General features: G+C 44.8%; 1 protein-coding gene across 1 annotated transcript in view; it reads right to left on the reverse strand.

Moving 5' to 3' along the window:
* The window catches only part of LOC138285751 (aldehyde oxidase-like), a 588,222-nt gene that overhangs the window by 41,549 nt on the left and 524,912 nt on the right, over nt 1-21,761 (reverse strand). The window contains 2 exon segments of the mRNA XM_069226091.1: nt 20,330-20,518; nt 20,992-21,057. Coding sequence (XP_069082192.1) covers nt 20,330-20,518; nt 20,992-21,057 — 255 coding nt within the window.

The raw sequence follows: 21,761 nt of genomic DNA on the forward strand, positions 1-21,761 counted from the left end.
TGAAGAGGCTGGTGCAGCTGGACGGGAACCTGTTGGGCGTATAATAAAGAAACATATAAAAGGAAGCATTGTCGGTTTAAGCTTGAATGCTCCAAGTGTAGTCACAAACTTATGGTCATGAGTATGGTCCACAGGTTTGTGGGGGGTGGCGACGGGTAACTCAAGGGAGTAGCTGGCAGCCTACTAGTGATAGGTGAAGGGGCAGAGAAGCCTGAATGTAATGGGAAAATGCTTGTACGGCAGTTAAGTTGAACAGAATGAATCACTGGGCAACTTTTTGAAACGGGGGTGGATATGGAGACTGCAAGGTTACTTTATGGTTTTGAGTTTGGTTTTCGTTTGGGACACCATGGCCCCGGAGCAGAGATATGGGTGGGAATTTCCAATTGGTGAGGGTCCTTCAGGACTTGATTTTGTTGAAATAAATAAAAGTGATGCAGGAAGGGAGGATAGAAGGCCCTTTTCTGGATTGCCTTTGGATAACTTGATCAAATTTGCCAATGGGGGTTGTGTCAAAGAAGGAGCAAGTGGAATTCAGGCTGATACTAAATTTGTCATGGTCAGAAGAATGTTCCATAAATAATATTCCTGAGGAATTGAACAGAGTACATTATGAAACAGTGGACTCAGCAATTGCATTGATAAATTAAATTGGATCAGGAGAACAGATGGCAAAATGTGAGATAAAGTCAGCTTTGTGCTGTTGCCGATATAATCCAGGGATTTTGAGGTGTGGGGGTTCAATTCAGAGGTTTCTTTTTTGTGGGTAAGGCAGTTCCAATTAGATGCTCCATTTCCTGTTCCTCTTTTGAGGTTTTTAGCACCTTTTTACAGAGATTGTTTGATTTTGTTACGGACACACACTGTGTGACCCTTTTCCTGGATGAAATCTTTGATTGTCGGGTCCCCATTGACAGCCCAATGCGTGAAGCTGTTGAGCAGGTTTATAGAGTTAATGCAGGATTTGTGTGTGCTTTTGGCTCCAGACAAGACGATGGGGCCTAGCCAGGTGATCACATTTCTGGAACTGAAGTTGGATTCAGTCAAAAGGGAGGTAATGCTGACCTTGGATAAGGAGGTGAAACTGACCGTGCTGCTTGAAGTAATGCTGGTACAAGACAAGGTACAGGTGAGGGGCACTTATATTATTTTAAGGATATTTGAACTTTGCTTGTAGAGACATGAGTGCAGGCCATAATTTCTGCTGGAGGTTGGGTTTGTCTTTGGCGGGATCCTTGCTTTTTCACTGCAGAGGTCTGTTGACTCTGGGAGTGAAGGGATGTCAATGGTGTTCCCTTGGCAGGAATGGGGGAAGAGACAGAACGGTCACTAAAATTGTTTTTGGATGCAGTGGTTGATCAGAGTTTGAAAAATGTTGGCAGGGACATTGGTGTGTGGAGGCATGGCCAGAGAAATGGAAGTGAAGCAGGTGTAGTATTGCATTTTTTGACTTTTCTATTTATTGGCGGCATTCTGTTTATAAGGCATGTTTTTTTTGCAAATAAGAAGATGACCTTCAATGTGGACAACATGTCAGTAGTTAATATTGTCAATGGGCAGTCGGCCTAGGATGTGCAAGTTCTTATGTTACTGTGGATGTTTGTCTTGGTATGTCTCTGGTACAGTGATTTTAGGCATATTCCAGGAGTAGACAATGACACTGCAGATGCTTTATTTTGTTCGCAGTGGCAGAGATTTATGGTTTATCACCAGGAGTGGCAAGGAGATGATGTTGATGCTGGTGTATTTCTGGACCTTAGGAGCAGCTGTGTGATGGAGCTGTTTGCAGCGTCTTTGTCCGAATACCAGGACTGTGTATAGGCAAGCATGGTTGGTGTTTTTTGCGTCAGGTGCTAGGAGAAGCAATGCAGGGAGGATGTGGTAGACTATACAATGAATTTGATTGAAAAAGGTTCGTCTTTGGTAATAATTGGAGGTACACTAGCAGCCCTGGCTTTCATTGGTAAATTATTTTGTAACTATGAACCAACAGCATGTGTGACGAGGAAATAAATTCTTGAAGGGCTGCCTTGATATTGAAGTTTAGGATGAACGGTAAGGAGACCATTGATGTTGAGCATCTTTAAAAGGTGAACTGAAGCTTATGGCATGTTTGTAGGGATTTGAAGGAGTGTTTTGTCCTCTGTGGTAGGTGAATTGTTGCGGTCCAAAGGAAAGCCAGGAGACAATAGCACAGGTTTAGCATGTGCACTAGAACTGTAGGGTTCTCCAGGGGGTCCACCCCCTTTCTGTAGTGCAAGATAAGTAACCAAGGGGACCCAAATGTCTTTAGGGCTTAGCCACTCTGGCAGCAGTTTCCAATAGTTCTCAGGTTGTTCCTGGCAGCATGTTGCATTATGCAACCAGCACCTAAGAAAAGGTGCTGGGTGTATGCTCCAGTGCATGGTTACTCTGCACTTAGCTAAAAAGAGGAGTATGGCCAGCAGGGGGACGAACTACAGGTGACACATACTATGTAGCCTGGTAGCGACACTAAAGGGAATTTTATTACAAGACAGGAGGCTCATATTATGCTATTCTTTTCATGCTTTATTTTAAACAGCAGCCAAGAAACTACAAATCCCAGAATCCCTGGGAAAAAACTACTAAACTGTGTCACAATGGGTTCCACCAATCACACAACGAGCCCCATAATAACTATCTTGACTGAGAGCAACAAGCCCTCTTTTCTTGCTGCTCGCAGTCAAGATAAGTACACTGCTCGCATTTCTATGTATTTCGTCTATCGCATTTTTTTTTTGTGTATTTGATGTTTATATACTTTTACCTATGGTTATGTCTATATTTCTTTGTGGTCGTTTTTATTAGGGTTAAATTATCCCTTCGTAGGTTTTTTTTCCTTTAAAACGCACTCTCGCGCTCCATTGCACATTCCGCGCTGGCAGGCCGACTGTCAGAACGTTCGGTGAACGTTCTGACAGCCGCGCCTCAGGCAACGGCATTCCTCACATTCTTCTCACACGCGGCAGGCACAGCGTGTGTTCAAGCTCCTTTCACGCTCGACTTACTTTACGAGCGTCTGCCTTGGAGTCTTTCCCCTTCATTAAAGCGGCTACAGCGTGCTCAGCTGTTCACGCTTGACTGCCGCTCTCATTTATTGATTTCTTCAGGAAATTCCTTCTGCCTCCACACGCTTCGTTGTTTCCAAGCGCGTTTTTTCTCTGGAGGTTAGTGACAACTCCTCATACCCTCGACCAGCCCCCCCAGACCAATTAACCCTTCCCAATTATTTCCTTGGTTTGAATAGGAATATTCCTGTTTTTTCTCCTTCTTATTAAATTTAATTACAGTTTTTTCCCCAATATGTCAGAAGACGACCAAACCCAGTCCATTAAGGACAATTTAAAATCCTTTATTAAGGATTCAGTCCAACACGCTGTGTCGGTGTCTATGTTGGACGTTTCAAAAAATTTGGAAGCTTCTATTTCGAAAATGCTTCATGCACCCAAAGTTAACCCTCTTCTCAGAGGCAAGAAACGTGTGTCCTATTCTAAGGACAGTTCAAAAGGCGTTTCTCATAAATTTGGGCCTCCAACCCGAGAGGCGAAATCTTCGGGTCTCCCCTCCTCCTCCCTTAACATCCTTCATTTACGGGACACAGACAGTGATGGGGATGATGATGTCTTACAAGACACTATAGATGATGATGATTATTTTGATGGGCCTCCGGAGAAAAGGCGAAAAATTTCTCCTCATGAGTACTCCCCTCACTTATTGCCCGAGGACCTGGTTGACCCTGTTGGTGAACCCTTGTTCGATCCTACTTCCATCCATCATCCCAACTCCTCTGAATGGTTCCCCTCCGATCATGTTTCGGATTACGTCTCTTTCTATCTCCGACACCCCCTGGATAAATCATCCAGAAATAAATTGAAATCTGAATGTCCCAGACCTTCCCTTCCCTGTAAAGTTACAGATACCCGGCCATTGACCCCAATATGCTCCTTTTCTTCACAAAGACCCCAAGAAGGGAGTTGACCGAGCCTGGTCAAATTGCCAAGACAGACTCCTAGACTTGGTGGGTCCCCACACCAGGATTTTCGACCTTGCTGAGGACGCCAAGTTGGAGGGCTCACAAGTGGATCCCGACACCCTCTCCAACTGGACTCAACGGGCAATCTGTATGTTGGGCAACGCCAACTCCTACATTTCCCAGGAACGTCGTAAAAGCCTCCTCCTCAGGATTGATCCAAAACTCAGCACTCTTGCTTCCAAGGAGGAAGGCCTTAATGCTGATGGTCTTCTTTTTGGAGACTCTTTCATAAAAGAGATGGGCAAGTACGTCTCTACTTTTAATTCTCTGGACAAAGCTCATTATTCAATGAAGAGAATATTTCCCAATCGGGTTTTTGGTAGGGCCGGCAAAGGAAGGAGCCGTTTTGCCGGCCGCTTCTCGCCAAGAGGTCAATCCCTCAACAGAGGCTCCTACACCCAGTCCAACCAGCTTGAAGTGTATCAAGGATACAAGCCCCAATTCTACCCCCGCAGATTCCGAGGCGGCCGTAAAAGGGGTTACAGAACTAAAGGAGAACAGCTTGCAGGTAAAAACTTTCAGTTCTGGCCTTCCTCCAGTAGGAGGCAGACTAGCTTTGTGTTTAAACGCTTGGTTGTCAATAACTTCCGATCCTTGGGTAATCCAGACCGTCCAAGGTTACTGCATAGAACTTTACCAGATTCCTTTTCAACCCTTTGTTCCTCGCCCTCTTCGGTTTTCTCACGATCAATCTCGCGTCATTCAGGTCGAGATACAGGATTTACTGTCAAAGCAAGCGATCGAAGAAGTACCCTTCGACGCTTCGGGGTTTCTCAGCAATATCTTTTTGGTTCAAAAGAAAAACAAAAAACATCGCCCGGTCATAAATTTGAAGGGGTTCAACAACTTTGTAGTGTATCACCACTTCAAGATGGAAACTATTCTCCATCTCAGGGATATCCTTCTTCACAACGACTGGTTAGTTCGCATAGATCTCCAGGACGCATACCTCTCAGTACCGGTGCACCCTTCATTCAGGAAATTCCTCCAGTTTCGGTGGGAACATACTTTCTTTTGTTTCAAAACTCTTCCCTTCGGACTTTCTTCTGCCCCTTGGTGCTTCACCAAGGTACTCAAACCAGTGGTTGCCTTTCTCAGGGCTCAAGGGATACGTCTTATCGTCTATCTCGACGACTTCCTATTGATGGCTCAAGACAAGTCTACCTTGACAGTCCATCTAAAAATTTGTCAGGACCTCCTTTCTCAGTTGGGGTTCCTTATAAACTTCCAAAAGTCAGCTCTGGTTCCTTCTCAAACTCTCGAGTTCCTGGGATTCCTCGTCAACACCGCCGAGTCGATTCTCCAGCTTCCCCAAGACAAAGTTTCTTTGATAAAGAAAGAAATTCATCATGCCCTATCTCTTCCTTGTACTTCCCTCAGGGCACTGGCTCGTCTTGTAGGACTCCTTTCCTCTTCCATCCAGGCCATATTTCCGGGCCCTCTTCATTACAGAGCCCTTCAGAGGTTCAAGATCCGACACCTTCAACGGGGTCTCTCATATTCGGATCAGGTGGTTCTCGACGCGGACTCCAAGGAAGAACTCAAATGGTGGATCAGTCATTTAGACGCCTGTAACGGGAGAACGATTTTCTCTGCCGCCCCAGATCTTGTCTTAGAGTCAGATGCAAGTCTGACAGGATGGGGCGCAAGATGTGGTCCACACTCGACTGGCGGACCATGGTCCATTCAGGAGTCGTCAATGCACATAAACTGTTTAGAGATGCTTGCAGGTTCCTTTGCCATCCAGTCCTTTACCAAAGACAGAGTAAAATGTTCCATTCTTCTCAGAATGGACAATCTATCGGCAGTAACTTACATAAACCGCCTGGGCGGGACTCGGTCCAAACCTTTAGCTCTCTTGGCCAAAAGTCTTTGGGAGTTTTGTCTTCACAAAAATATTTCGGTCAGAGCGGAATATCTCCCAGGCAATCTCAATGTGGTGGCCGATTGGTTCTCGAGGCACTCCCACGACTCAAGCGACTGGCGACTTCACCCTTCTATATTCAAGCGCCTTTCTTCTATCTTCGGTACAATGTCCATAGACCTCTTTGCCTCAAGACTCAACTCCAATCTTCCCAAATTCTTCAGCTGGAGACCAGATCCCTTACCTTTAGCTTCCGACGCCTTTCTCCAAACGTGGCCTCCTTCCCTGCTGTATGCCTTCCCCCCCTTCCTCTTTATTGCTGGGGTCCTAGCACATGTCCGCCGCCAGGGCTCCTCCCTAGTGTTAATCACCCCATTCTGGCAGTCTCAACCCTGGTTTCTGACCCTTTTAGAACTCTCGTCAGATCTTCCAGTTCTGATCTCCTCGTTCCCAGACATTCTTCGGAATCCCCAGGGACATCCTCACAACCTCATAATACAAGGTTCCCTATCCCTCATAGCTTGGAGAGTTTTGGGGCTTCCTGGAGAACCCCAGGAATTTCGCAGCAGGCTGTCCAGTTCATCCAACAATCTTGGGCTCCGGGTACCTCAAAGGTCTATCGAGCGGCTTGGTCAGTATGGTGCAGCTGGTGTATGGACAGGGATTCCAAACCCGTTTCAGCTGATGTTACCTTAATTGTAAATTTTCTAGCTTCCTTAGCCTCTCAGGGCAAGACGTATCGTATCGTCAATACTTATAGATCAGCAATTTCTTCAGAACACGTCAGGGTGGATGGTAGACCAGTGGGAGAGCATCCCTTAGTTTGCCGTCTACCAAAAGGAATACGTTTTTCCAAACCCCCAACCCCCAAATATAAGTCTATGTGGGATGTGAATTCCGTCCTCCGTCTTCTTCTTTCTTGGCCCGATAATTTGGAACTTTCGTTAAAATTTTTGTCTGCTAAAATCACTATGCTCCTCTGTTTGGTCTCTATCAAACGAGTTTCGGATGTTAAAGCTCTGGACGTTTCCTCCTTTCATTTTTCTGCCTCTGGTGTGTGTTTCAATGTGGCTAGGCGTACTAAGACCAATTTGTCTTCTGTGCTTTATCCCTTTTCCCCCCCCCAACCTAAGTTGTGTGTGGCTAATTGTTTAAAAACGTACGTTTCACGAACTGCAGATCTCAGGACGACCTCTTCTTCCCAGTTGCTAATTTCCTATCAAAAGCCCCACAAACCTGTCTCATCTCCTACTTTAGCCCATTGGCTCAAGTGGCTGATGAATTTGGCTGGTGTCCCTATCGACATTTATGGTGCCCATTCCGTTAGAGGAGCTACGGCTTCTAAGGCCTTTTTTGCTGGGGCTAGTTTACAGGACATCCTTAGATCTGCAGATTGGTCTAACGTCAATACGTTTAGAACGTTCTATTGTAAACCGGTTGACCATCCTATGCAAAATGTTGTTTCCTTGCTTTGAACAAGCATAATATGAGCCTCCTGTCTTGTAATAAAATTTAGATTTTCCTAGCCTTGGTGTCAGAAAGGCTAGATTTTATTAAAGACAAGGAGGCGAGTATTATCCTGCCTCTTCTAACCCTCCCTGTTCTTTTATTCTAGTTGCCTCAACCGCAACCAATAGCAACGCTACCGTCTGACCAGCTTCCTTGAACTCCATCTTCTGGACCTTCTCCTCAACCAACGGGATCTTCACTGAGTTTTCCTTTCCTCAAGGCCTTCTGTTTAGACGTCCTTTCTGCATTTTTTACTCTTTCTGGTCTACTGCTGTTTTTCTCGCATCGTTCTATTGACTGACTTTCTCAAGAAAAGAGGGCTTGTTGCTCTCAGTCAAGATAGTTATTATGGGGCTCGTTGTGTGATTGGTGGAACCCATTGTGACGCAGTTCAGTAGTTTTTTCCCAGGGATTCTGGGATTTGTGGTTTCTTGGCTGCTGTTTAAAATAAAGCATGAAAAGAATAGCATAATACTCGCCTCCTTGTCTTTAATAAAATCTAGCCTTTCTGACACCAAGGCTAGGAAAATCTCAATTGTTAAGAGGAGTGAGCTCTAAGATAGAGTTGTATACCTCTGACCAAAATGAGGTCACTGAAGTGCAGTACCAGGCAAGGTGCAGAAAGGAGGCTATGGGAGCAGAGCACTGAGGCATCCGGCCTTCTCTGAAAGGCCCATTCTGTACACCTGGTCAGGTGGACGTCTATGTAAAAGCTGAATTGTATCAGCCTGGGTCTATAGTTGGGTGTCAGAGCGCTAAGACTTGGTGACATTTCAAAGCTGGATTTCCAGCCAAAATGGAAGAAGGAATCCAAAGAGGAAATCAGAAATGCCACCTATGCCAACACGTTGATGAAACATTGATGCATGTTATTTGTATATGCCCAGCTTTGGCTATATAGAGAAGAAAAATGTTGAAAAAGGAATTTAATGCACTGGGGGATCAGATCTTGCAGACCAGCCCTCATTGAGTCATTCGATCCGAGGAACTTAAGGTTGAATATTAAGCTGGTACAGTTTCTGGAAAGTTTTAAATTACTTGTCACTATAACTAGCCGTTAGCCCAGATTGCCAGATATGCCCAATGTACATAATTCTTTATATTGAACATTTGTTTGGCTGTCACTTGGATTTTTAGATAAGGACTAATTCTCCCTACTATTGTATTGTTTTTTATGAAGACTGACTGATATGCACTTTTTGTTACAATTTGCACATTATACTTGCCAGTGAACATACCAATATTGAATATTGAAGTTTGGACGGTCCCTGGACATTTGATAAGGATTAGTTCACCTAATTATCACTGGCCTTGGCATCTGTTTTTTATGAAGACTGAATAATATGCACTTTTTGCTTAAATCTGCATATTATACGTGTCAGTGAAAGTATCGATATTGAATATTAAAGCTTGGCCAGAGCTTTGATATTTTGATAAGGGGTCATTTGCATACTTATTATTAGCCCTGACATTTGTTTTTTGTGAAGACTGAAAAATACGCACTTTTGGCTTAATTTTGCACATTATACCTGTCAGTAATGATCCATTATGGGTAATAGGCAGCTTCGATAACTGTTTTTTATGAAGACTGAAAGTTATGCGCTCTTTGCCTAATTTTGTATGCTATAATTGTCTGTGAATATCCTAAAATTTATAATATGCAGAAAATTGAATATGGCGCATGGTTGATCATGTGGGAAAAGGAACGTTTGGCACGTTATTTTTATTTTCGCGTAATGTTGCATTTTGTTCTGGCTAGTAAACATTTAAATACTGATATTCGGGCAGATTTTAATATGATCTGAGAGACTGCGAATGACTGGGGGAGCTATTTTGCATTTATAATTTGTCTAAATGTATGACTGGTTTGTTTGCACACTTGGCGAAACATTGCTTGTGGCCCCCCATTTAAAGAATGTGTTATGGTTAAGACCAATTACTGTGCTGTGTATAGTATGATGGACTTTGTATTATTCTTTGGAGTTTTATGGTTTTTATTAACTAATAAAATTATTTTTACAGTTACGGGTGTCAGAGCGCTGGACTGTGAACAAAAATAATGCCACTGTTCCTCTGTTACAGGAGTAGTTGTGTCAGATTCCTACTTAGACTGGGCACCCGGGGCAAGCACCAGAGCTCCACCCTGCCTTACAGAGTACAGCTGAGTGATGAACTTGTGAGGTGAGTGATTTGTATTCAATGTGTCCAGGCAATGAAGTGTGGGAGCGACTTTCAGGAAAATGTTGTTTAGGGTGCAGAGACCAGCATTAGGTTGGTGGTACAAGAGAACATCAAGGGACGTATGGAATAGCTCATCCTGAATGCACTGAGACGGGAAAAAGTAACCCTCTGGGTATAGGCCTTCGAAAGTGCAAACCCGAGTTCTCTGCGGCAGGCACCATCATTATTTTGGCCAGCCGTATGCTTGATGCAATGAGGCAGTCTGGTTGGTGCAGGGGCATATCCTAAAGTGGGCAAATTGTGCCTGGGTGCACAGAAAGAAAGATGTGTGTCCAGGATGCAAAGACCACCTTGCTCAAAAGGGGAGGGTCAGTGTTTCCCATGCTAGTTATGGCTGTTTGGCAGCCCAGAGATGCAAGATTAGATCAAAGCTGCTTCAGAAACTGTCAGGGAGAGGAATAGGGATATTAATAAACAAGTATAGGACATTGGGAGCACAATCATTTTAGCGATTGGAATTGTCCCCGCCAGGGAGAGAGTCAGTCCAAACCAGGCTGGGTCACGCTCTTCGAGCCAGGTCATTGCAGTAATTCACTCTCCAAAGCTCATGAGTATTTCGGCTGAGGTAAATTCCAAGATATCACATTTGTTCCATTGCCCATTGGAGATGGTATTTGTTCTCAAACAGGGTTGTTACCAAGGTAAGTGGGAAGAAAAAGGACTTGGACCATTCAATGGAAATACCAGCATACCGGCCAATTCGTATGATCATCTGGATTATGAGAAATCCAGATGTAAAGTGTGATGTGATCTGCATACATAGAGACTAGGATCCTCTGGTGAATGAAGACCAGACTTCTGCTGGAATGGCGTTATTGTGTCTGGCGGCAAGGAGTTCCATTGTGATCGCAAATAGTATGTGTGATAGTGGACAACCATGTTTTGTGCCCCTGGATATCGGGAAGGGAGGGGTGATTGTGCCGTTAACACAATGATGCGCAGTAGGGAACAAATAAAGTCGTTTAATTCAGTCAAGGAATCGGGTGCTCAAGCCGAACTGGGCTAAGAGCTGAAATACGTATGGCCACTCCAGAGAGTCAAAGGCTATGGTATCATCCAACAGCACTTCTGCAGCTCAAAGGGCGGGGTAATAGTGTGCATGAGTGTGAACATGATGCACAGATTGTGTGCTGTGGAGCATCCAGGCACAAAGCCGGTTTGATTTGGCCTCACAATGTCCAGTTGTAGGGGCAGCAGGCGATTTGTGATTAGTTTGGCCAAGATTTTATTATCAATGTTAATCATTGATAGAGGTATATATGAGTTGCAGCGACTGGGAGGTTTGCCTAGTTTGAGTACAGTGACAATCACTGCTACAGAGAAGGTGGCAGTGTCCTTTGTTTTATGGAGTCTTCTAATACCCGCAAAGAGTGGTGGGAATGAATATAGGAGTACTCTTTGTAAAAGGATTTGGTTAGTGCCATCAAGCCCTGGAACTTTGTCTCTAGGCATACTATGATTCACCTGTATTATATCCTCTACGGTGCTGGGTTTGTCAAGGTATTGACGGTGTGAGTTCTCCAGCCGGAGGAGTTAAATTGATTCATAGAATGTATTGGGTCTAGTGTCGCCTTCATATGATATAGGTCACGGTAGAAATCAGTCGCAGCATGGAGGATGCCCGCGGGGCTTGTGTGTACAGTCTGGTGCTCATCAATTAGCTTTGTGATCTTGTAACTATCCCAAGGGTTTCTAAGAAGCTATGCTAGGGTTATAGCTGATCTATCTCCCTCTCCATATCCCATGGTCACTGCCTCTTTACTCAAGTAGTATTTTCCTAATCTAGGCTTCATTATAGTCTGAGAGTTTGCTCCTTAGGATGGCTAGCATGGTTGCGGCTCCATATTCAAAGAATGTGTTTTTGAGGGCATGGATTTCTGTTTGCAACTTGGACAGGTGCGTCTGCAGCACCTTTAGTACTCCCTCCTGTTTAGCTGTACACACTCTGTGGACAACAACTTTAAACACTTCCCAGGGGATTCCACAGACTAGGTGTTATGAGTGAAGTAGTCAAGGATGTCGGTTCTGAGCTCGTCCAGAAATACTGGGTCCCGGAGCACATTTGAGGTAAGTTTCAAGGAGACTCCCTTAGAGCTTAACCCAGGAGGGGAGATCTCCAACAGAACAGGGGTATGGTCTGATAAAGTTCTAGGGTGGTAGTCTATCCGAGATGTCCAAGCAGCCACATCCTGGGTGACTAGCCAGTAGTCAATTCTGGACCAATGTGTTGTGTGTGGAGGAAATGGATAGCCCCTGAGTGCTGTTGCTATGGTACAGGTGCCAAATGTCAGTGAGGTCACTGTCACCGATAAGGGTATGAAGTTGAGCGGTGGCACTGGGGTGAGGTCACCTGGCAATGCTAGACCTGTCTGCATGCTGATCCAAAATCACATTAAAATCCTCACTCTAGAACATTGTCCCGGGCCTGAAGCACCAGATCTCTGAGGAAAAGTCTAGGCTGTCCACGTTGGAGCCATAAACAGAAGCTAGTATGAACAGAAGGCCACACAGTGTGCCATGCAGCATGACAAATCTACTCTCTGTGTCACAGAGCACTAGATGGGTTCACCACGGTAGGGACTTACAGATAACAATGGAAACCTCACATGCAGATTTGAAGTATGCAGCGACATGCGTCTCTGCCAGCCAATCAGTGAGGACACAGGGGCTCCCCTCTTCAGATTAGTATTGTTCCTGTAAGAAACAAATGTCGATGCAGTGTCTGTTGAGGTAGGAAAATACCAGTCGCGACTTACACTGGTCATTAAGCCTGTGGATGTTCCAGGTTAAGCATCTAGTACTGGCCATCTGGATTAGGATGCGTAAATAAGAAGCAATAGAAGGTAAATCAGTAGTCGCAGGAGTGTAATGACTGATGTATACATGCCAGAGGAGTGGAGTGCACTCTGCGGTAAGCTAAACTGAGATAATAACAACGACCCACCCACCACTAACCTCAACCCCTCCAAACAAACATCATCCCCCCCACCCTGTGCCACAGTTCAAGTCTTGCAAACAAAGTGGGTAACATCCCAGGGGGGTCAATAGAATGTCCAGCAACAACCCAAATTGAACATCGCTGGGGGCCAAGAATGAGGGAGTATATGAGAGAAGGGCAGGTGGGGGCAGAAATATTGTTTCTTGAGTAGACAGTTTCCTATGGCAGGTCAGGTACAGGATCAACAGGCACACCTCGAAGACCCCAGGAGTCCACAGATGTAGAGATCAACAGCACCCTCACCTCAGATCCATCTCCAGGGTCTTATCGCAAGCCGCACATAGCATTGTTTAATCATTATTGCTGAGATGATGGCCCCAGGTGAGACTGAGTCGGGGGTTTCAGCAGTCCGCAGTCTGTGGGAAAACCCCATCTCTGCCTTCAGATCTGTGAAGTAACGCAGCTTGCCGTTTAGGCTGATACATAGTTTGGCTGGGCATAGCAAGGAATACGATGCCCCGGAATTTTCAAAGAGGTGCTGTATGTGCATGAACTCATGCTAGGCAGACTGAACTGTGAGGATGAATTCAAGATACAAAGATATAGGGGGTTATTACAACTTTGGAGGAGGTGTTAATCCGTCCCAAAAGTGATGGTAAAGTGACGGATATACCACCCACCGTATTACAAGTTCCATAGGATATAATGGACTCGTAATACGGCTGATGATATATCCGTCACTTTACCGTCACTTTTGGGACGGATTAACACCTCCTCCAAAGTTGTAATAACCCCCATAGTGTTCCCAAGGTACTGGATGGATTGTCGCTCGCAAGCCAGTTTCAGAACAGCATTCCTGTCTTTGTAATTGATTAGGCGGGTCACTTGAGTCTCCAGCTTGAGGGCTCCAGGTGGAGGGCACAGACCAACCATGCAATGTGTGCACTCTACAACAAAGAGGGGTGACAGTGCCTCGCCAAACAGGGAGCAGAACATAGTTTCGACATAGGTTTTCATGGCGGTGTTCTTGGAAACCACTAGAATGTGGAGACTGTTGCCCCAGCAGCACGCTTCAAGGACTTCATTCTTGTTTTTTATGATCTCCAGTGCTTCCTCCATGTGTAGTAAGTGCTCCCGAGCAGACACATGGTTGGCATCAATACCTGAAGTGCGATGTTTCAATGATGGATATGGTCCTCATGCTTGTCAACCCTCTCATTAATGCAGTCGGTTCTGTTGGTGAGGAGGTCAATTTTGAAACTGATTCTGCATAGGCTATTTTTCACATCCATAAGCATGTCCCTGATGTCCTGATCCACAACAGCGGCCTCGGGTGCAGTAGTACCTGACGCCTGGCTCTCCAGGTCTGGTTCCGCAGTGCACGTATGGCGCCTGTTGTCAAAAAACATCTTTGTCTACTTGTCATTGTGTTTCCCCACAATGACAGGTGTCCGATGTACTGATCAAAAATATCTCAATCAAACGCAGGCCTGTCCAGCAGGGTTCATCAAAGCTGTGGAGTCTAGGGTCCCACCTCACTCCAGAGCCACTGATGGGTCCTTGGGGGGGCATGAGCAGACCAGCACTTTTGGAGCACTATAATGATACCTCCAGGAATCAATAGCAGGCAGTGCTCCACAAAAGCTATCCTCCTGGAGGCAGGCTGGGGCCTGCCATATAAATAACAAGCCCTGGCCGCTGCAAGACCTAGTAGAGGATAGACAAGTACCCTACAGAGAGTCCTTAAAGGTGCCCCATCCCAGGTGCACTAGAACTGAGGGTCTCAAGGGGGGGGAACTAAACAATAGTGACTGTCTGGGGAGGTCAGCACTTCCAGGGTCTCCAATATCCAGATCTAGGGTCCTGTCATGCCCCAGGGCCCCAGAATGGGAACAGTGGGGCACATGTAGACCCATTCTTGGTGCCTATGTGTGTCGGGGATCAAGCCAGAGTTAGCAAGCTTCCCAGAGAGGTGTTATGTAGCCATGTGTAAGCAGGATTGGGCCGGGTTTCAGAGACCTGAGGGAGCTGCCAGCACAACCACGGTGGTCAGGGGTTCCATTCCCCCGTGCGGACCACCCCTCAAATACCGAGTGCCACAGGTTCAGAGCACCCAGGACAGCCCACATGGTCCAGCAGAGGAAAGATGCGGAGTGCTGTGCAGTTCAGGCCTGTTAAACTCATGCGTACCCGAGTCCCCTCAACAGGGCACGGTCCTCCACCTATCGACCACTCATTTCTGATGCGGATTCGCCAGTTCCAGCTGCTGCACTGTCTCACAGTGAGCCACAGCCCCCCCGGTTGGACAGGGTGTCGGCAAGTTCAGGCAGCCTCCTATGTAGGATTGTACAGCACAGGGAAAGTCTTCCGGCAAGTGCAGGCCTCAACCATTAACTAGGCCGCAGTGCCAGTTGAAAGGTAAGTTCTTTTCTTCATCCCTTGTGATCCACAACAAAATGTAGTTTCTATCCTTATCATCTCTAAAACTGATTACTGTACTGCGCTATTCACCAACATCTGGAAAAGATGCTTACATAAATTGCAAATACAATAGAGACTGTGGCTTGGTTACTACTGGGAATCCCCAAATTTCAGTCCGTTTCCCGCGGCCTCTCACAGCTTCACTGGCTTCCCATAAAAACTGCATAGACTTCAAAGCCCAAGCATCACTTTCAAAGCGATACACGAAGTGGGACCTAGGTATTTTAAACAACATTTCCAATGGTACACTTCCAATAGAGTACTTAGATCATCTTCAGCTAGAAACCTAGTGGTATCTAAGTTCAAAAGATCAAGTTGGTGCAGGAGAATCTTTTTTACCCACACAGCCAAGCTCTAGACCTCAATGCCCCCGGATCTTAAGAACAAAAAGGAACTGCTGACGTTCAGGAAAGCTCTTAAAACCTGGCTCTTTAGTAGTTAGATCACCCTTTCTCTTGCTCCTATAATTTTTCTGTTTTTTGAAGCAGCAGCGCCTAGATACCCCAGGGTAGTAGAGCGCGTTATAAATTTAGTTGAATTTTTCATTTAATTTCATTTACAGCTGGTGGAGCCTTGCTAAGTGGCAGCTATCTTGCTGCCGGGCTTTCTGGCACCTCCCGGTTATGACAATCTTAAAGTGCAATTAAAATCGTTTGGGAAAGGCCGGATGCACTGGCATAAACCAATGCCAAAACTGTAGTTATCTCGGAGGTCACTATGTCCGGATGTTTTATTGATTCAAGTTGGGGAGAACGATTTGATGAAAGTAATGGTTTAGAACTGTTTCTCAATATCAAGGAGCATATTTTGGAGCTGAAATTGATAGAGTCAGGTACAACCAATTTATTGACAGAGTTTCTGTACAGGTGGGAGTGGAGGGGATCCAAGAGGCCTTGGGACATTGACTTGGCCATGAGGAAGTGCAACAGGCAGATGCAGAGGTTTTGTAAGAAGGGAGAGGTTCTTGTGGTAAAACACTTCGATATACCTTTTGCGGTATAGCAGTATCTTAATGACAATGGGATTTATTTATTGAAGATCAAGATGGAACTTTATTTGCTGCTAGTGAGGAGCATCCTCATCATGTTGTTTGGCATGCCCTGGTAGCATATTTTTTAAGTTTGAGACCTAGGTAGAGGGAGGGGGTGCCAATGTCAAGAGAAAGCTAACAAGTTGGGATATTTGTTGTGATGTTTGATTGAATGTAGGTTTAGAGTGAGGAGAGGTCTGTTGTTATGTTTAAGGGTTTGTTAGGGGAGGGGGAGGTGGTGGTGTTAGGTTGGTCAATGTTTAGTAAGGCCAGGGATATAAATTAATCTGTATGGCATGTTGCCAAGGGTTTTGTTGTCCCGCAGTTTGCATCTGTTTCATTAAAGCAGCCTTTTTCACACTCTGTAGGACATATGGTGTTTTTTTAGTTGTGTTGTGCTGCCCAATGCTGTATGTTATACCGGACATTTCCTCCGTTTTTGGAGAAAGACTACATCTAGTGAAAAATCCACAGGAGGAACTTTCTCTACCACTGGGATTGTATCGTGAAGGAAATACCTTTGGTTGATTTGCCTCCACGTTTAGTGTTTCTTCCAAAACTCAGAAGATTGCCCAGTACCACACAACAGTACATCAGGTCATTAATGTCAACATTGGGAAGCTATACTGTGATTGATATAGAGTGAGTGCCATGTCTGACTGGCAAAACCCTGTCAGAGGTATAACACCAACTTTGCCTTGTAACAGAAAGCAAGCTTCTAAACACAGAGTAGCAGGACAGATGGCAGACAACTGGTTCATCCTAGGAAGAGCATGAAAAAGCATTTGATCAATCATTTGTCACCTCCTGAAGCTGAGGTTTGTATTATAATTGTTTCTTAATCTTTGAACTTGAACAATATCTTTAGCTACTGTGCAATATAGTTTCATATTAACTCATCTTTTATTTTCTAGTTACTGTAGTTGTCAAAAACCCTTGTTTGACTGTCTTTGTGATATTAGTGCTTGTCTTAAAAATAACCCTGGAGATTACAAAAAAGTGATGGATAGTATACTTGAATTAATCTCAGCCACTGGTAATTACTTGGGGCTGCATCCCAGTCTAGCCATTCTTTGCACACCATGCCACCTCACTTTGGACTGATCCATATGCAAATCAGTCTTGACCCTGCTCCAGTGGGAACAGTCCAGTCTGAACTGCCAGGCCAGCTGCTCCCTAAACCACAACACAAGCAACCCAGGACTGGGTTTGTCCTTATTAGGGATCATGAGCCAGGTAGAGCTTGGTCTAGTGGCACAGTGTGTCTGGTACCCTGTCTGGGCATCCCCATTCCACTTAGGGCATTACTAGGCCAAGTAATTATCTATGGTTGAGAATAATTCAAGCATTCCATCCATCACTTTTTCGTATACTTTAATGTGATGCACTAAGTGGGCAGGTACGTGTGCCCTATGCTCACTGTGCCACTCTCCTGTGCTGTTCGTGCTGGGTTTAAGCATATCCGACTCTACTTGTGCCACATACTCAGAAGTGCACTTGTCTGCAAAGGTCTTCTCATGCACCATCTTTCAGTTGCCTTGGTGAAAGCACGCACAAGGTGTGCGCACCGGCAGCATATTTCTTTGTGGACGAGTAATGGTCATCTTGACCAATGCCACTTCCTCACCCCTTGTGGCGTTAAGTGCTCATTCGAACACACTAGCAAGCACACTTCCAGGCACATACATCATCAACCATTGAAATCATATTTGCACTTGCAACATCTTAATTGCTGTTTTACATTTGTACAAATATAAATGTATTTTCGTTTGTTGATTTTGATAACAAAGTGCCAGTCTGAAAAGGTGGTCTAGTGAACATCTTCCAGTTGTGTTCATCTATAGGAATGGTATTTTCCTCTTCCTTTTCTCTAATGTTTTCTTTTGATTCACACATTAGAATAAGTGAACAATAAAAAGAATACAAAATAATGAAATAAACAGAATTCTTCTTAGAGTATGAACAGTAGTAAAACAAATACATCTTCATAACAATGAAGAAGTTAGATAACCTTTTTAAATAACCATTTTAGATAACCTAGAATCCAACCTTGAATTAGAGATGCCTCTTTTGATAGTTCATCCATCCAATCGCCCATTATTTTGGCATTTCACTTTTCGACTTGCACATAAGAGGGGTGAGCTATCAGATTCTACACACCCCATGTGATAGGATGCCAGCATCGCCATGTGATATACAATTATGCTTCGGCCAGCTTTTAAATGAAGCACAATGATCTATAACTCACGTTTTATTTGGGCCTTTTAAGCCTGATGAATGTCAGGGCAAATATTGTGTTGCTCTAATTTTAAAGGTTTGGTCTTGCCCATTGTATGACATCGCCTCTTGACTGGGATGGTGGGCACAGAATATACAGTGACACTGGGTGTGTTTGACTGCCTGTGTTAGGTGAAAGGGAACACATGCCGAAAGCCTTATTGCTTACATGCCGTCAAGTGCTAAGTAATGTTAACTCCATCAGCAATGGGCAATAAGGCCTAGTTATTGTTGGGTTTCAGATTAGAAAATATGCATTTTTTGTTCAACTCACCCAATGAGGACTGAGGGGGTCATTCCGACCCTGGCGGTCATGGACCGCCAGGGCCGGGGTTGGAGGATGCACCGCCAACAGGCTGGCGGTGCATCAAGGGCAATTCTGACCGCGGCGGTAAAGCCGCGGTCAGAAAAGGGAAACCGGCGGTTTCCCGCTGGTTTTCCCCTGCCCCTGTGAATCCTCCATGGCGGTGCTGCAAGCAGCGCCGCCATGGGGATTCCGAACCCCTTCCCGCCAGCCTGGTTCAGCTGGCGGGAATGGGTGTCGTGGGGCCCCTGGGGGCCCCTGCAGTGCCCATGCCAACGGCATGGGCACTGCAGGGGCCCCCTAACAGGGCCCCACATTGATTGCCACTGCACCCGTCGCACACCAGCAACTCCGCCGGCTCCATTCGGAGCCGGCTTCATCGTTGCTGGGGCTTTCCCGCTGGGCGGGCGGGCGGCCTTTTGGCGGTCGCCCGCCCGCCCAGCGGGAAAGTCATAATGACCGCTGCGGTCTTTTGACCGCGGTACGGTCTTCTGGCGGTTCCCACCAGGCGGGCGGCTTCCGCCGCCCGCGGGGGTCAGAATGACCCCCTGAATCATTTAAATCAATTAGTGGCCCTTGTACACCAGTGGGAAAGAAAATAATTTCACTTCTGAGGGCTGCTAAAGAATACAAACGATGTACATTCTAAATGAACAATTAGTGAAGTATGCCAATATTATGGAGGGCTGCTCACTGAATTATATATACAAATACATAAAAAAGGAACAGTCGCCAGTCTCCTAATGTATTTTACCAATTACGAAGAAATGGATTTACAAGTCATCCACGGTGGTAAGTAGAAGGTATTCGAGGATGGATTTGTAAATACTATCTAGGTTCTCTGACAACTATACCAAGTTTCACAAGTTACTAACCTGATTAGGAGCTGGTACTCCTGAGGGTTGATTCTAGAATCTGACATTCATTAAAAACTAAGGAATCTCCCTCCTACTCAGGCTTACTTGTCCTGCTCATGGTGTCTGGCGTATACCATAATGTTGTTCACAAATATTTTCATACTGATACACCATCCGAAGAAGATAAACAAAAAACAGAAGGCTCGAGCGGTGGTATTTAAACTACAAGAGCGTAATTTGTGTCATTTTGGGAATTTCGTGTTACGTTCCGAAATTACACCATTACACCACGCTGCGTAATTATGATACCGTTCATGGCAAAAGTGCGGTGTGCAAGAACAACGCAAACAATAAGAATGTGCGCAGCTGTTTCGTGGGTGTTGTATTTTTTTTTTTTTTTTTTTTTTGTAAGCAATCAAATATTGATGCAAGGACGCCTTTAGCGCGAATAAGAGTGGTAATTGACGAATTTGCACCTTATGTCATTTTCTCAAAATTTTTCATAATTACGATAAAGCAAATTAGATACATTTTGCGCATTGATAAAGAAAACTACTTTAGCAATTCTTCAGACTAGTTTTTGAAATCAAACACATTTTTATTACCATTCATCCTCCTATAAAAATGTTCCAGAAAGCAACCTATGTCAACCATTTGTAAACCGGAAGGATGGCCTTTCCTAATCTGGGTTACTGAAGCAACGATCTGTATAGTAGATCTGGGAAACACCTCAAACTAACGTGTCTTTAACACCAAAGTTATCCATGTACTTACTTTGGAGGAGTAGAGGGCACGTGGATTCGGCGACGAGGTCAGCAGGAAGACCCTGAACTGCTCAGGAATATCACACACGGATGGGATTTTATACTGCCCAGGCCCACGTGTGTACAGGACTCCCCCAGGAGAGAATTTCAGCTCTTCCATTGTAAAAAGTCCAAGGCCTTGAACAAAAGCCCCTTCGATCTGTGAAAGAGAAACGTGCACTTTTGTAATTAAAGGCATGAGGCAATATTCAAATGAAAGCATTTTGCCTCACTTTTTAAAGAGTAACCTTCAAATTTGGTCAAAAGTAAGTATAAGTCAATAGGCAAATGGGGAGCACGGCCACGCAACGCAGGCATCATCTAGTGATGGGCTTGGCCATGCGGGCACAGCCAGTTAATACAAGGCAGCTGAACTCAGTCACCCAAGGTCTGGAAAGATGAGCCTGTTAGTAGGAAGGAAGTTCAGTGCCACAACAAATCCTTGCCACAACAGATCTTAAAGTTTACAAGATGTGGGAACCCAATGGCTTTTCCAAATTACTTTCTCTGCAACAAATTAAAAAAAAACACGACAATATGGCATGTTAAATCACATCAATGACACAGACAGCAGGGCATATAATTTAGGCTCCTTCATGTAACAACATGCAGAATCCAACAGAACATGCTCACCTGCCCAATATCGACGCCAGGATTTATGCTGCAGCCGATGTCAATCACAATGTCCGTTCTGAGGTTCTAGAGGTAGAAGAGAAGTTGGAAATGGTGCATTTATTTTGTCTTTGCAAAATTTAAAACCCTTACTGGAAACTGGAGACCTTAGCAGAAAAGTCCAAAGACACTGGCCATGCCAGATTGTAAGGCTACTCTCACGAGTTAAAGTTAAATACACTAAATCTAAACAAGTAATTTACATTGTCAGTGGGCTTTATCAATATCTGGTATTGATTGAAAACTACAGAACCACAATGGACAATCCTGATTTATAAGAATCATCTGTTACAGAACGAAGGTCTATCAATGGAGTCCAATTTAGTCTTCAAAAGTACTGTATGTGATAACAATGGAGGAACTGCAGGTTGGGTTGTGCATTTGTAATTATTCTGAATCTAACTTTTTTCAAAATAAAAGCGAGGCAACAATTAGCACAGAATAATAGTCTCAGAAGACTTGGAAAATATTTTACATGACATGAGCCTGCACTGAATTAAAGTTCAGGGACTTTTCCTTGCACTTGAATATAGATCCAGTCAGCCTTTTGCTGTCGGAAGAATGATGAAATGAGTGGCTAATTACCCTGTAGGTGCAGTGCAAATAATGAAACCGAGTCTGAGTTTATCTAGTGGTAAAGTGGAGTGTTTTAGCACAGATAAAATCCTCCTGTCTATCTGAACCATTCTAAATTGAACCCTTCTTATCATCTGGGGCAGAACCCTGACCTC

Source organism: Pleurodeles waltl, chromosome 3_1 (assembly GCF_031143425.1).
Source record: "Pleurodeles waltl isolate 20211129_DDA chromosome 3_1, aPleWal1.hap1.20221129, whole genome shotgun sequence".
In the NCBI taxonomy this organism is placed as follows: domain Eukaryota; kingdom Metazoa; phylum Chordata; class Amphibia; order Caudata; family Salamandridae; genus Pleurodeles; species Pleurodeles waltl.